The sequence below is a fragment of the Hyla sarda genome, chromosome 3 (genome assembly GCF_029499605.1).
Source record: "Hyla sarda isolate aHylSar1 chromosome 3, aHylSar1.hap1, whole genome shotgun sequence".
NCBI classification, from domain to species: domain Eukaryota; kingdom Metazoa; phylum Chordata; class Amphibia; order Anura; family Hylidae; genus Hyla; species Hyla sarda.
In genome coordinates this window covers 382,383,914-382,400,134 of record NC_079191.1, presented here as the reverse complement: position 1 = coordinate 382,400,134, position 16,221 = coordinate 382,383,914, and the positions used below count along the sequence as shown (strand labels likewise).

The 16,221-nt window shown below is 41.6% G+C and overlaps 1 protein-coding gene and 1 long non-coding RNA gene across 4 annotated transcripts in view; one reads left to right on the top strand and one right to left on the bottom strand.

Moving 5' to 3' along the window:
* Positions 1–16,221, top strand: part of KIF16B (kinesin family member 16B) — a 372,668-nt gene that overhangs the window by 229,430 nt on the left and 127,017 nt on the right. For 2 of the 3 annotated variants that reach the window (XM_056567898.1, XM_056567896.1), the window contains one exon: positions 3,811–3,861. In XM_056567898.1, the coding sequence (XP_056423873.1) occupies positions 3,811–3,861 (51 nt within the window). Of the gene's footprint in view, positions 1–3,810; positions 3,862–12,662; positions 15,757–16,221 lie in introns of those variants that run through there. The other variant, XM_056567899.1, reaches the window with a different exon arrangement.
* Positions 3,950–16,221, bottom strand: part of LOC130362834 (uncharacterized) — a 37,057-nt gene continuing 24,785 nt past the window's right edge. Inside the window, exon 3 of the long non-coding RNA XR_008891591.1 lies at positions 3,950–4,079. This is a non-coding gene — a long non-coding RNA (uncharacterized LOC130362834). The remainder of the gene's footprint in view (positions 4,080–16,221) is intronic.

Genomic DNA, 16,221 nt, shown 5'->3' with positions numbered 1-16,221 from the left:
TTGGCAAGGCACAGCCCCGTCTATATACCGTATTTTTCGCCGTATAAGACGCACATTTTCTTCCCCAAAACTGGGAGGGGAGAAGTCTTATACTGTGAATACCTGCGGCCATCAACGGCCGGGACCCGCAGCTAATACAGGACATAACCGATCGCGGTGATGGGTGATGCCCTGTATTAACCCGGCTGCTCAGTCAGGCTGTTCGGGACCGCCGTGGTGAAATCGCGGTGTCCCGAACAGCTTACAGGACACCGGGAGGGACCTTACCTGCCTCCTCGGTGTCTGCTCCGTGCCCGGATCCCCTGCATGGCCGGTGCTCTCCTTCGACATCATCACGTCGTCGCGCACGCCGTCCCGTCATCCAATAGGAGCGGCGTGCGTAGCGACGTGATGACGGCGACGGAGAGCGTGGATCCCGGGGAAGATGATGTCCGGAGCATCGGCGACACCACGGGGACGCGGTGACAGCGATGGAGCGACATCCAGGGCTGCGGTGACGGGTCCGGAGCGGCGGGGACATGTGAGTATTACCTCCTATTCCGGGCATGCTGGGAGTTGTAGTTTTGCAACATCTGGAGGTCCGCAGGTTAAAGATCACTGTTGGGTTCAGAATCTTTTTTTTCTAGATTTTGGACCTTTAAAATAGGGTGCGTCTTATATGCCGGTGCGTCCTATAGGGCGAAAAATACGGTAATGCATTTTTAGCATAAAATCTAACCATGAGGTGAATAACGGTCTGTAGAGCTCAGAGACAGAATCGTGCAGAGGCAAAGATCTGTACAAGGGTGCAACAAACATTTTTGCTCTGCTAAAAGTTAAAATACAGAACTGGATATAGCCCCCTAGGAATTTTAGCCTAAAGTCTACCTGCGTGTTATAAGCCGATAAGCCGCTGCAGTTCAATGATTTAAAGCGGGCGCTTTAAATCAATGAACTGCAGCAGCTTTGCAGGTGCAGAGACAGCCAGCGCTGCCGGCTTATCTGCCCCTGCCTGCCCTGGGGTCTAGAGCCCTGCTGCCGGCCCTTCTCTACCCCTGGATATCGGCGCCAGCAGCGGCGCCCACAGACAGGGAGAGAAGGGGCAGCGGCACCCATTGCTGGCGCCGCTGCCCTATTGCCTCCCCCATCCCCGGTTGCATAATTACCTGTTGCCGGGGTCGGGTCCTCGCTGCTTCAGGCCTCTGGTGTGCGTCCCCTGCGTCGTTGCTATGCGCTGCACGGCGCGCGTCATTGCGCCGCGCCGTGCAGTGCATAGCAACGACGCATGGGACGCACACCGGAGGCCTGAAGCAGCGCGGACCCAACCCCGGCAACAGGTAATTGTACAACCGGGGATGGGGGAGGCAACAGGGCAGCGGTGCCGGCAATGGGTGCCGCTGCCCCTTCTCTCCTCCTGGCTATCGGCGCCGCTGCCCCATTGCCGGCGCAGCTTCTCTCCCCCTGGCTATCGGCGCCGGCACCAATAGTCAGGGGGAGAGAACGGGCAGCGGCGCCGATAGCCAGTAGGAGAGAAGCGGCGGCAGCAGGGCTCTAGACCCCAGGAAAGGCAGGGGGAGAGAAGCGGGCAGCGACGGCCTCTCTCCCCCTGCCTTTCCTGAGGGTGTATCGGGGTATACGCATGCACACACACGCACCCTCATTTTACCAAGGATATTTGGGTAAAAAAACTTTTTTTACCCAAATATCCTTGGTAAAATGAGGGTGCGTGTTATAGGCCGGTGCGTGGTATACCCCGATAAATACGCACTGATATAGCTAGTTTGACATAAGAATATGTCTTGTATATCTATAAATTACAAAGAACATCTATAGCAGGGCCCTTGCCACAGATGTTATACCTATATATCAAAATGCAAAACAATAGCGATAAAAATGAAAATAGAAGTATTGCTTAATCATGACAAAAGTCAGTATGTAGTGCATATGAGAGACCACCTGTGTAAATTATAATTCACTCTTTGGATATATACAGTCATTGATGTGATCATTAATAAATAGATGAATTATACACACATGAATAGATTGGTGCGCTGCGGGCTTGTTATGTATGGTTCTTTGTAATTGTACTTTGTAATGACATCACTCATTTTACAACATAATGTATGGAGAAGCCCCAAAAAATGATTTGTAAGGCAAGAAGTCTCTCTCTGTAAAAGACATGAAAACTTATTTTTGTTTCCTCTACTGTTTTTGTTTGCTCTCATAGAAGAGGATAGGATAACAATGCCAGGATGAAGGGTGGGGAGGGGGGTCGGATTTGGGAGCTTATGATATGGAATTGTAATTTGATGTATGAAATGTATAAGATAAAGTTTATTTATAAAAAAAAAAAAAAAATACATGAAAACTACCTGAAATTTGGATGAAAAAAAGCATTTAAAGACTTCCTGACTGCAAGAAACAGGAGTCTCTGGCCTGATGCAACCAATATTTAACTTTGTGACCTAAATTCTAAGCATCATGTCTGCAGAAAACCAGGCACTGCTCATCATCTGGCCAATATCATCCCTGCAGTGCAACATGGTGGTGTCATTTTGCTGTGACAGTTAGAGATGAGCGAAGTTACAGTGATTCAATTCGTCATGAACTTCTCGGCTCGGCAGTTGCTGACTTTAGCCTGCATAAATTACTTCAGCTTTCAGGTGCTCCAGTGGCCTAGGAGAGAGTCTCCAGCCCACCGGAGCACCTGAAAGCTGAACTAATTTATGCAGGATAAAGTCAGCAACCGCCGAGCCGAGAAGTTCATGACGAATCGAATCACTGTAACTTCGCTCATCTTTAGTGACTGTGTTCTTCAGCCTCTGGGACAGAGAGACTGGTCAAGGTTAAGGGAAAGCTTAATGGAGCAAAGAGCAGAGATATTCTTAAAGGGGTACTCCGCACACAGACAACGCTAGGTTTCTGCGGCCAGCGACATGGCATCACTCCACTCCCCCTCCATTCATGTCTATGGGAGGGGGCTTGCCGTGACTTCTCCGGACGCTGAAACCCAGCGTTCTAAATATACTGTTACTGATTCGGCACTGGTGCTGCACGAAGATCGCAGGGGTCCCAGCGGTGAGACCCCCACAATCAGACATCTTATCCCCTATCCTTTGGATAGGGGATAAAATGTCTGTGGGCAGAATACCCCTTTAATAAAAACCTGATTTAGAGTGCTCTGGATCTCAGACTGGGCCGAAAATTCACCTTTCAACAAGACAAGCACACAGCCAAGATAACAGGAGTGAAGTACTGAGTCAATGCAATAATGTTTCTACTTTGTCGTTATGAGATATTGAGTTCTGAATGATGGGAAATATGTTTTTAAGCACAAGGCCACAACATAACACAATGTAAAAGGGTGTAAAGTCTTTACAAATGTATTGTACAACCTGGGGGCAGTTGTAATGCTGTTTTTGGAACAAACTAGCTGAGTTTTTCCCATATCTGTATAATCCCTTCAGCGTTAAAATGCTTTCATGCTGCCGGAACACAAGTCATCAGGCTAATCCTTGTTGCTTCTCTTCCTGCTTCACCAGCCATGATTGATAGATCTCCTTCTGTTTAGGTATAGGGAGAGATCTACCAATCAAGGCCAGTGAGATGAGCAGAAACACCAGGGACCACCCCAATGACTTGTGGATAATGACACTTTTATCTGCAACTTTCCTTTAAAAATTTTATGTTTGACAATTAAATACCTAAAGGCACCCTCTTGGTTTGGGGTAAATTATTCTTAAATTTATAGTTTCAGCAGGAATCATATATGGTTCCTGCTTACATGTGTTGGGCTGTTTCTGTATTCTTATTTGCTTTTATTGCATTTAGGGCAACGACAATTTTTTGAATGGCATTCACCAAAGAAAAATGAAGTATGAGGTATGTACCCATTTACCTTTTTTTCTTTTTCTTTTTTCAGATGATTTGCATGCCTAAATGATTGGTGGTAATACATTACTGATTGATACTTTGTCATCCTTTATTTGTTACTACATTTTTACAGATTGGTTAAGGTTTGAGTTTCTGTACACCTCCCTTTCTAGTAAGATTTTTTCCTCATGAGCGTAGAAGATGCCATGACAAAAAACTGTATTTTTCTGAAAAAAAAAAAAAAAACATTTTGAGCAGAAATAGTCAGATAGAAATTCTGTTTCCAGATCAATTGGTAAATGTGTCACGGTGCATGAAACCCTCACCCAGAAGTGCTGCAGTGCAGGTGTTTTTATTTCACTGTTGTCTCCGTCCTTTCCCAGGATTCCATGGTGGGTGGATAGCAGGGTGGAGGGAATTTATTTAAGCAATGATATCCTCCCACCCACTGCAGCATACTCACGCCCCGCTTTGCAGTGTAGCCTCATTTACCTGAATAGAGCTGGCCCTGATTTACTAGGAGTGTTGTGTAGGTTTCTTTGTAGGTTTTAATTCTCTACAATTTTTTTCCATGGTATTTACTAAGGTTTCCCTACATTTTGCACTTTTCCCTACATTTTGCTTTTTTTTTTTTTTTTTAATTTTTTTTTTTTTTTTAACTGTCTGGTTTTACTGTCTGATCTGTCTGGTTTTCCTCAGCTTAAATCCACCAAGTAAATATGTAGTTTTTTTGTGATAATGTCAGGAACACTCCTCTTTTTTGTGTGGTCACGCCCCCTTTTCAAGACAACCACGACCCTTTTTCGGGTTTTCTCAGTAAAATGGAGAGTTAACACCGAAAACGCCCACATGCATGGGTGCATACACCATGCCAAATTCCTACACATTGTAGACAAATTAAACAGACATCAACATTGTAAATACTAGTAATCTTAAAGGATTTCTAGAAAATGCATATACATGCCAAAGATTAGAAAATCCACAACCCATTAAGGGATAGTAATAAAATCCCTCTTTATTAGTTAGCATTAAAAAAAAATTTAAATTACATAAAAAAAACTGAGGACTAGCAAGAAATTGTATGTAAACCAAAGTACAATCAATTACATATTAAGGTAAGTATAATAGTCCACTTAGGGTGAAAAGATTGATTAATCATGTACATACAGATACCAAAAATACATAAATATACAAAAAGACGGGCTGATAAAGTGCTAGATTAATAATACTCCCCAATCAGGATATAGCAGTAAATGACCCCGTGTTACCAAAGTCGTATCAGGTATTCAATGTAAGGTAAACTGTTCCTCAGAACCTGACACCGTACTCACCCATAATGGAGCAACAGCTGGTGCACACAATAGCCCTGAACGCACGTTTTCGTGTCTTCCTCATGGGTTAATCTGCTCTGTGAAATGCTACCCTTATATACCCTCACTATCAGCCATTCATTTCCAGAATGCTAGTGTGGCATCCGGGTAACTCTCCATTCTCTGCGCATGTCATATGATCGACGCGAGAATCCAGTCCCCGCCCAATCATATCTGCAAGCGCAACCGCATCATATTAATGACGCGGCGTGCACACAGAGATGAAACAGACGCCTCCAGACGAGGGCACTCACACCTGCATCACGGACATGCGCACTGGAGATAGATGTATCCACATACCTAATATCTCAGGCAAGAGGGTAATTAACTGCTATTCCCACGTAAACTCTCAATTAATAATCCCAATAAAATCACATAAAAAAAACAGGGTAACACACAATATTCCATACTACTTGTATTTATAGCAGTATGATTTATATACAAAATATTCCTAGCAGCATTGGTCAGTACAAAGATATAAATTGTGTTAAAGTGCATCATACTAAGAACAAATTTCTTACATTTATATTATTAGTGAACACAGTACAAAATATCTAAAAAAAATTAAAAGTGTCAAAATGATAATGTGTAATATAAATAGTCACAACCATGTGAGTGTATAAAATATATCAATGTGAAAATAAATAGTGAAAAAACTTTATATTACAAATACATCAATTATAATTACCCCAATTTAGACAGATATTCCCATAATAAATATATATATATATATATATATATATATATATATAGTTTTAAGATACAAAAAAAAGTGAACATCCACCTATATGTATTAACTGTTAAATATTTTTTCTTATCTTTTGCCAATAAAAAGACAAATACAATAACCTTGTGGTTAAAATTATAGCAAAAATAAAGTTTCAACCCTGTTTCAATGCATACTACATAATACACAGTAAGGACTCAGTTAATTACACAATATGTGAATACATAATAGAAACACTGTACTAATCACATGGTATAACCTCTTGCACAGCCAAATGTGGAATATAATTTTCTTAGTGTGGGTACACAAGCGTTGTAAAGTGGGCTTGACGGAGCAGATTGTTGTATCCATATCATGATTAAAAACTGTGAACGTCACAAATATAGAAAACAGAACAAGATTAAAACTATAGAACGTAGATGGATGCAAAGCTACAGATAGGCAGAAAAACCCAACTGTTCATTCAGTCCTGCCTGGGCCATAGTGCCCAATGTCACTATGCACCGTCATTCTTTACTTGCCACCAAATTCTTCACATCCCCACCCCTGATGCCAAAAGTCACCTTATCTATGCCTCTAAACTTGACAGCACTAGGGTCACAGCCATGCACCAATCTAAAGTGTTTTGGTAGTGTTTTTATTGTATGTACGTCCAGCATATCCTTAGCTGCCAGAATGTCTCTGACAAGCTCTCTCACTCTGACTCGAAGTTCCCTCGAGGTGAGTCCTATATAAATTTTATTACACTTGGAAGTAGTATAATAGATGACATATGTACTTGTTCAAGAGATACACTGTCTGATCTCAAACCTCTTCTTACCATCTGCCGATATAAATTCAGATGTTCTTACCATATTGCTGCTACAATCTCCACAGGGATAACATCCCACCCTGGGAGATGTAAGGTTAAATGGATTCAGTTTCTTAGGGATCTAATGGCTTTTCACCAAGGCATCTTTCAAATTACCACTTTTCCTGCCAGTCATCAAAATCCTTTTGGGGACAAATGGAGCCACCATGGGATCCATTTTCAGTATTCCCAAATGTCTCTACATAATTTCCCGCATTGCCTGCCATTGAGAATTGTAGTTTGAAATAAACCTTACTTTTTCTTCTATATTAGATGTCTTGCTTTTAGTCTTGAGCAGCTCAGTTCTTGGTGTATCCCTCGCCCTATTATAAGGGTGCATGCACACCACGTTTTTGCAATACAGTTCCTGTAAAACGGATTCCTCAAAACCTGACTAAACTGTATCAAAACGTGTGTACAAATTTTAACCGATATACGGTTGAAAACCGTATATGGTTTGAAAAATGATGTCCGGTTGCATCTGTTTTTTAACGGTTGCAAACAGATAAGTTTTTAACTTTTCACTCCATTTTGAATAAAGTTTCACTTGTTTGATTGAAATTCCAAGAAAAAACACTGTGCAAAGTCAAAAACCGTATGGTGAAAACTGGATGGAACCGTACGTACATACAGTTCTGTACGGTTCCCATTGACTCCCATGTTTAAAAAAAATACGTATACGGTTTAATACAGTTTTTCACCCGGACCAAAAAACGTGGTAGACTAAGGTTTTGGGTACAGGTATAAAAACAGACAAAACCATTTAAGACGTAAAACGGACTAAACCGGATGATGCTTTGATATACGGTTTACAATGTTAAGTTAATGCATACAGTTCATTATGGTTTTTAGCTTGAAACCGTGTACGGGAACTGTATAGAAAAAAACGCGGGGTGCATGCACCCTTAAAGTGTGCTTCCCATATCTTCTCTCCAGAAACCGTTCTCTAAGTTCACCTCTGCGGATTTCAAATATTTCCTCTGACGAGCAGATAGGTTTTTTCCTTCAAGGGGTACTCCGCACCCCTAAACATCTTATCCCCTATCTGCTGCTGCAGCCAAGATCCCCAGCAGCGGGACCCCCGCGATCTGACATCTTATCCCCTATCCTTTGGATAGGAGATAAGATATCTATGGGTGCAGAGTACCCCTTTAAAAATTGACCCACAGGGACGGCTCTAATGGTGGATCCTGGGTGTGCTGATGTGGCGTGCAGCTAAGAATTTGTTGCCGTGGATAAATATCCCCTTGTGTCTTTCTCCAATTGCACATCCAGGAAATCCACTTTCTGGGCGTTATATCGATATGTCAATTTAAAGGGGTATTCCAGGAAAAAACTTTTTTTTTATATTAACTGGCTCCAGAAAGTTAAACAGATTTGTAAATTACTTCTATAAAAAAATCTTAATCCTTTCAGTAATTATCAGCTGCTTAAGTTGAGTTGTTGTTTTCTGTCTGGCAACAGTGCTCTCTGCTGACATCTCTGCTCGTCTCAGGAACTGCACAGAGTAGAATAGGTTTGTTATGGGGATTTGCTTCTAAACTGGGCGGTTCCCGAGACACGTGTCATCAGAGAGAACTTAGACAGAAAAGAACAACTCAACCTCAGAAGCTCATAAGTACTGAAAGGATGAAGATTTTTTAATAGAAGTAATTTACAAATCTGTTTAACTTTCTGGAGCCAGTTGATATTTAAAACATTTTTTTTCCCCGGATAACCCCTTTAATGTTTAGGTTGTTTTTATTCAATGTCTCCATAAATAGCTCCAACTGGGGGGACGACCCCTGCCAAATGAACAGCACGTCATCAATGTAACGCAGCCAGCACTGCACATGTTTGACACCGCTCTCTCCCAGTAACCTAGAAAGAGGTTGGTGAACAATGGGGCACAGGCTGCCCCCATGGCAGTGCCCCGCTTTTGTAAGTAAAAAGAATCTTCAACCCCTTAAGGACGGACCCATTTTTTACCTCAATGACCAGGCTCTTTTTTTTTTTTTATTTGACATGTATCTCTTTAAATAGTAATAACTTTAGAATGCTTTTTCTGAGCAGAGCGGTTGTGAGATAGTTTTTTGTGACATATTGTACTTTATATAAGTGGTGCATTTTTGTTGACACATGCAGCATTTTTTGTGAAAACCTTCAAAATATTGTGAAAAACTGGAAAATTTCTGGCAGTTATATATTTTTTTATGGTGTACACTGTGCGGTAAAAGTGATGTTATATTTATTCTGTGGGTTAGTACGATTATGGCGATACCCATTTTATATAGCTTTCTATGTTCTTTTTTTTTTCAAAATTCTTTTTCTGCCATTCATTTTCCAACAGCCGTAACTTTTTTATTTTTGTCCGACGCCACTGAGTAAGGGCTTATTTTTTGCGGGATGAGCTGTACCAGCTGTGCTGGTATCATTTTTGAGCTAGGTGCTACCTTTTGATCTTTTGTATTCCGCTATTTGTACCAAAATTGGCGAATTTGTGCTTTTTTTATATATATATTCTATTTTTTTTTTTACGGCGTTCACCGTGCGGGATAATTTACATTATAGTTTTATAGTACACATCATTACGGACGTGGCAATACCTATTATGTATATGATTTGTGTTTTTGATCTCTTTTGGTGATATTTTTTTTTTACACTTAATACTTTTATTGAAGAACTTTTTATTTTATTTTTTACACTTTTTACAGGTTATACTATGCTGCAATACATTTGTACTGCAGCGCAGTATGACCTGATTAGCTACATACACTACAGCCTGTGCGATCCAGCCGGGATCTCAAAGGCTTCCTGCAGCCATAGCAACCAAGTGCAACCCGCGATCATATCGCGGCGCCGCTGTTGGTGAACAGGGGGAGAGGCGCTCCCCCTGTCAACACCATAGATGCATCTAGGGGGTTAATGCTGCCGGGACCGGCGCAATCGCGGCTCCGGCAGCTGCGGTGGGACTCCGGCTGTGATTAACAGCCGGGTCCCGTCGCCGATCTCCTGCCCTGCCTGCGGCAGTGCCGGAGATCGCTAGGACTTATGCATACGTCCAAATCGCGAATGTTTCGGATGCTTGGATGTATGCATACGTCCTATAGCAGGAAGGGGTTAAACTTTAAAAAAAAATGTATGAGTCAAAATAAATTTTAATAAGTGCTGTATCAGGTGGCAGGTGTCGTTGTCCGAGGAGCTGGTGGAGAGGAAGAACTCAGTTGCCTTTTAAGCCATCATCATGGTTGATGCAAGTATATAAAGATTCTACATCGGCAGTGACTAGAATCATATCAGGGTCCATAAAGATCCCATCAACTCTGCCCAGGACATCCGTTGTATCTCTAACGTAGGATGGTAAACATTCAACTAAAGGTTTTAAATAAAAATCCATAAACTTGCAAACCGGTTCACGTAAACCTCAAATTCCAGATACAATAAGACGGCCTGGGGGGTTGAGGGGATCTTTATGGACTTTCGGTAAAATGTAGAATGTTGGTACCTGTGGAAAAGAGATGAGGAGTCAATCATACACTTTCTTAGTAATAATGCCTTTAGCCAAAGCATCTCCCAAGATTCCCCTAAGAGATTCTGAAAATGAAGACTAATAAATAATTGTGAATTAATTCCTCATGTCTTTCTATCCCACAACTGTCGAAAGACTTCCTTTTCGTATGTACATTGTTTTTAATGGTAACTAATAAAGATTGATTTTATTACTATCCCTTAATGGGTTGTGGAATTTCTATTCTTTGGTGTGTAAAATGGAGAGTTAGTTGGGTTTTTCTCAATTCTGGTGCAAATTCTGGCACACAACCTGACAAAACATGTCAGGTTTGCAATAGTAAATGAGGGCCAATATTTTTATAGTAAAAAGTAGTTATTTTCTATCTCATACAACCCCACCATTTAAAGGGGTGTTACATTAACTTACGGTCTTGTTGGCAGATTGTAAACAATCTTATACATACCAGGGGTCCCAGGTAGGGATCGACCAATATCATTTTTTTTAGGGCCGATACCGATAATCGGTGGAGGTTAGGGCCGATAGCCGATAACTTATACCGATATTCCGGTATAAGTTATCGGCTATTTATCCCCCCTCGACACCGCTGCAGGTCATTGATTTAATGCGGGCGCTTTAAATCAATGCACTGCAGTGGCTTTTGCGGTGCCATAGGCCGCCGCCGCCACCCGCTTCTCTCCCCCTACCTGTCAGAGTGGTCCGGGCCATCCATCCTTCCTTCCTGTAGTGTCCGGCGGCATTCCGGGCGGAGGGTGCACCGGTCCGGGCTGTCCTCCTTCTCCGGCGGTCATCTTCTCCACTCCTGGCAGGCTCCGGCCTAGTACACTGCATAGACGCCGCTGCGCAGTGGCACCCGTGCGCAGCGACGCACCTGATGTAGCGGCGTCTATGCAGCGTACTTGGCCGGAGCCTGCCCGGAGTGGAGAAGAGCACCCCCGGAGAAGGACAGCCCAGACCGGTTCACCCTCCACCCGGAATGCCGCCGGACACTATAGGAAGGATGGATGGCCCGGACCAGCCCCATTACGGGTAAGTTTATTTTATTTTTTTTATTGGAGGGTGGGGGAGGGGCCCGACCGATATAGCGGTATGGGCAAAAATCCATACCGGTATACCGCCCAGCACTGCGGGGGGTCGGTCGCGGTGCGGTGGGTCGGGGGGCGGTCGCGGTGCGGGGGGCGGGGCATTATCGGCTTATCGGCAAGGTAATTGCCGATACCAATAATGCCCAAAATCGTGATTATCGGCCGATAATATCGGCCATACCGATAATCGGTCGATCCCTAGTCCCAGGCTGTGTTGGATTTTCTTGGCTGGATCAGTTTTGTACACTCCTTGGTAAACAGTGCTGGAAGCTTTTGGCAGCTGTGTACCTTCCTATGCTGAACACACATTTTCTTGGAATCATAACTATGAACTAAACAATGGTTCAGCCATCTGGGGGAACCATAAGGAGAATGCTGCTGTTGTACAATGCTTTACTAACTAGTTTGCTTGGCAAAAAAAAAACACATGGAGATAAATTAGACATTTAACTGTTTGAGCACATATTGGTTTTATCACAATGATTTGTACTAAATGACAAATTTAGCTCTGCCTTGAGCTGCTAACATTACATTTTAAAATCACTTGAAACTGTTTTGTGTCATGTACCAGTTAACCCCCCCCCCCCTTCAAAATAAAACATAAACACATTTAGAACACACACGTGCTGAGCCCAGCTGGGGTCCCCAGGAAAAACGGCTTTTAGACAACAGCTATCTAATGTGTATGGCCAACCTTAGAATATCGGCCCGTCAGGGCAATGTTTTCTTTTTTTTAAAGTTTTGCCAATATCATTTGTTACTAAGCAGAGGGCTTGACTTTTGGAGGCCTCGTGGCAGAATAGGTCTCCACTCCATGCTATTGTTTAGCTCTGATGTTGTGGCTAACATAGTGTTGCTAGCATGTACCGTATTTATTTAGTACTGTTCCAAGATGTTAGGGGGAGCAATATAGCAGTTCAGACCAAGTGTAAATTTCTGAATTTTTATATTCTTAAATCTGTTTGAGTCGGGAAATAATTTTTTTCTGTCATGGGGCAATTGGCATCACCCTTATGAGGGTTTTTGCCTTCTTTTGGATCAACACAGTAGGGATTTAGTTTGAACTTGATGGACTTTTTGTCATTTTGATGATTAAGATGCCTTAATGTCTAAATTAAAATAATTAAACAAAACTATTCATAAAAAAAGTGATGGAATCATGGGTAATTCCTAAATCAACACCAATCACACAATTATCACTTCACTGGAATTAAATGTATGCACATAAAGGAAATGTTAGATTGTTTCCTTTCTTTAACATTTTAAACAGAAAGTACTACGTCCTCAGGCAAATCGTAGAAAGATGTCTATTCCCAAGATTGGAACAGTATCCTCACCGCCTACGAGACAAGGCAGGATGGTGTTGGATGAAAGGCAGAATCTGGATCCTGCGACTGCTAATTTATATTCCTTCTTCACACAAAAATGTTCTGACTCTCAAGAGAAACATTTGAAGGAAGAGAATGAGAAAGGGAAAAATAGATCATCCATTAGTGAATATTTTGACTTTCTGTCTGACATAGAACGTGAACCAAGTCACCTTCTCAGTAGAAATCTCCCGAACAGCAAATATGCTCATCAAAATATCGCATCTGCTTCTCAACAAATTCCTGCCAAGACCAAAGGGAAGTATTTAGGGAGTGTATCTAGTGACCGTGATTTCTTGAAAATGGAACCTGACCGGACTTTGTTCCAGCAGATGTCCTCCTCCGAGATGAAGACGCTTGATAATGAGCAACGCAAGTGCAAAGATTTATTTCACTGTAATCTCTCAGAGACCAATATGCTTCCTGAAAATTATTTAAAGGAGAACAAGTGTTTCTGTTCAACTCACCAGGGTATCCTCCAACAGCCTCCTGCTTACCAGTGTGACTCTGATGTGAGCAGCAATAGCTCTTTGTGCCAAGATATAACACATTATAAATACAGTTTGCAAAATCTCTTCAGCAAGTTCTCTTATCTTTATAAAGAAAGGCAGCTGCCAACTATAGGAAATGTTATTAAGCAAGCAAAGGGATTATATGATGTGCAAAAAAATAGCGCTTGGAATCTTCCAGGTCTGTCGCTCGTTAAAGATTTGCACTTCGTGAGTTCTTTTCAGTTAATAAAATCAAACCAGAAACAAGGAGAATCTGAAGTTCTGGATCCACCTAAGAACAAGGTGAAGGTCTACAGCATTTGTCCAGCAAGCAAAAGGAGTACAGATGGTGAGAAGCGACTGCTGTTTGAGCTTTCTCTAAGAAAAGAGAGAGAAGATAATAGAGACCGCCATGTTAGTAAATCTGAAGAGGTTAAGATGGACGTTGTCACGTTGTTTCCACATTCATTTTTGAAATTTCCAAATACGTTTCTGGGACTAAGATATTGCCACGCGGATGAAATTCTTGATCACTTTCTCGCTACAGTGCCAGACCTGTGCATTGAAAAGAATGAATGTGGATGTGTCTACTGGCTCTCTGTTGGAAATAAGAGTCACTCAAAACCTCGACTTGCCTGTTTACTTTTGTCCACGTCAAGTCTGAACTTCATAATATGTTCAGAAACTGAATCTATGCTTCTTTTTGATCTTTCCATAAATTCAGTGAAGGAACTTCACATTGGTTTCGGAGGACAAAGCCTACAGCTCCTTGGTTCATTTAAGGAGTCCCCTGTGACTATATTTACCTTTGATCATAGCTGTACTTTGAGGCTATGTCAGGTCTTAACAAAAATGCAAGTGATTGAGTCAGACTATGCCAAGTATTGTAGCCATCCGCTCTTTAGTAGGGATTTGATGGAGTTGTCAACTGACTGGAATGCAGATCTCTCTGACCTTGTCTGTTCTAATGGTTTTAAAGTGACTTGTAGCTTCAAGAGTACATTAGCTGATGTGGCTTATCTTCTACATGAAAATACAAATGGAACAAAACCAGCATTAGGAGATATGCATTTGTTGCTTTACACGTCAGTCAGGCTAGAAGATATGCATGGGCAATGTGCATTTATGTCACTGGCACTTACTAATACATCTATTGCTCTTGTACATGATGGAACATTCCAGCCAAACTTTGACATCCTGAGTCCTTCATCTTCACACTTTGACCAGATAAAGGTGCATTCCCTCAGTGATGTGAAATGTATCATATTAACAGACCAGGAAGATTTGACCAAAATCACCATAATTTTTTCCAGCAAAGACAATACATGTTCTGTAGTGGTGGATGAAAAAGAATTACTTTCACTAGTTTCTCAGTCAGACCTAAAGGAACACTTGCCTGTGATGACAGATGTGTGGAAAATAACACTAAGCTCATATAAACATGCACTTTTTCTCATAAGGCACTTAAGATTTTAGCTATAACAGACTGGGCAGTCAATATAGGCCCAAATAATTATAGGAATAGATTAAAAAATGAAAACAAAATGAGTAATTCCCTCTTGCATCTTTTCCAGGATCTCTGTAGGCAAATGCTTTGGGCAGGCAGAAGCTGGATAGTGATAGTACCATCAGTGCCCACTCTTGCTGCATTTACATAGACTGCATTGAAGTCTATGAAAAGTGTTAGCAGTCTTGCACTACAAGGTCCCACCAAAGTACTACTAGAGGAAATAGACTATCTGAAAGACATTCGCCAAGATTGTGTAACTGCTCTCTGCCAGTAGCATGGTCCTAGAATAGAGGAGAATGTTAGGGTTGGATAGAAAAGACACGTTTATAGCGAAATCAGCTGTCTCACCAGAAATTTGCTTAACAATGGTGCGTATATTTGCTCCTTCTCATGACAATTTACGATATTCAAAGTCAAATCCAATTTCCTAATGATTTTACATCCTTTTCAAAAACACAAAATGCTGGAAGTGTAAAGCAGCAGACTTGTATTAAATTGTATGGTTGTGTAGGGGATATGCTGTATAACTGGATAGCCTGCCTATTTTTACCCATCTTTTCGCCTGTGATCTAAACATTGAGCTTGAATTATACCCATGTTTTTTTCTAAAGCGAGACCATAACGCAGTATGAGAAAGAAATAAAAATGCCTGGGAGCTCAAGGTGTTAAACTGTTCTTGTGAAGAATGGATTCCCTCTTTACTCTTTTGAACCTGGATTAGGATTTTGCATGTTCACTTGGATTCCTCCATACAAAGCAGGGATCAGCGTGCAGCATGCCTTGTAATAAACGCCATTTATCAGGAAGCGTCTGCTCACCACTGGTGGAGAGAGAGTTTCTGTATGTACTGATTTAGAACAGAGAAGGGTCATCTTTTTGCATTGCAGCACTTTGACGGCCCTGTCACCGGGATGACCCAATAGAGCAAACGCTCAAGCTTTGAACATGTCTCTGTGTTTCTGGAGGGGCCGCCAGTGCTGTGTCTACAAACAAGGCTATGCTCAATTTAAAAACTGCTGCTTGGGATTGTGTGTTCAATTCCCTTTACGCCACATATCTTTGTCTATAATGTCTTTGAAACTTTGTTTTGTTACAGTACATTGACACTTTTAGATCTGACATTGTAGTGAATAAAATATTGATTGTGGATATAATCATGTTTTCTACAGTTTATTGTATTTCTTCTTCATGTACTGCTGCCTTTGAAATTACCAGCCTTTTATATGCTCATTCATTGGCTTGAGTTTTAATACCAGTCTGCAGCTATGCTTTATGAAATTTGGTTTCGCTGTATGAAAGCTTATAATTTTTTATTAAATGAAGCTTTTCTATATATGTGTTGATACAAGCTATTATTTTATTCCCTATCCCAATTACATCTGGATACACATCTCTCTGTAGAATGCTGGTTGTGTTATATTTTCCACAGCATGCATTTTCATATTCCCCTTGTGTATGTGA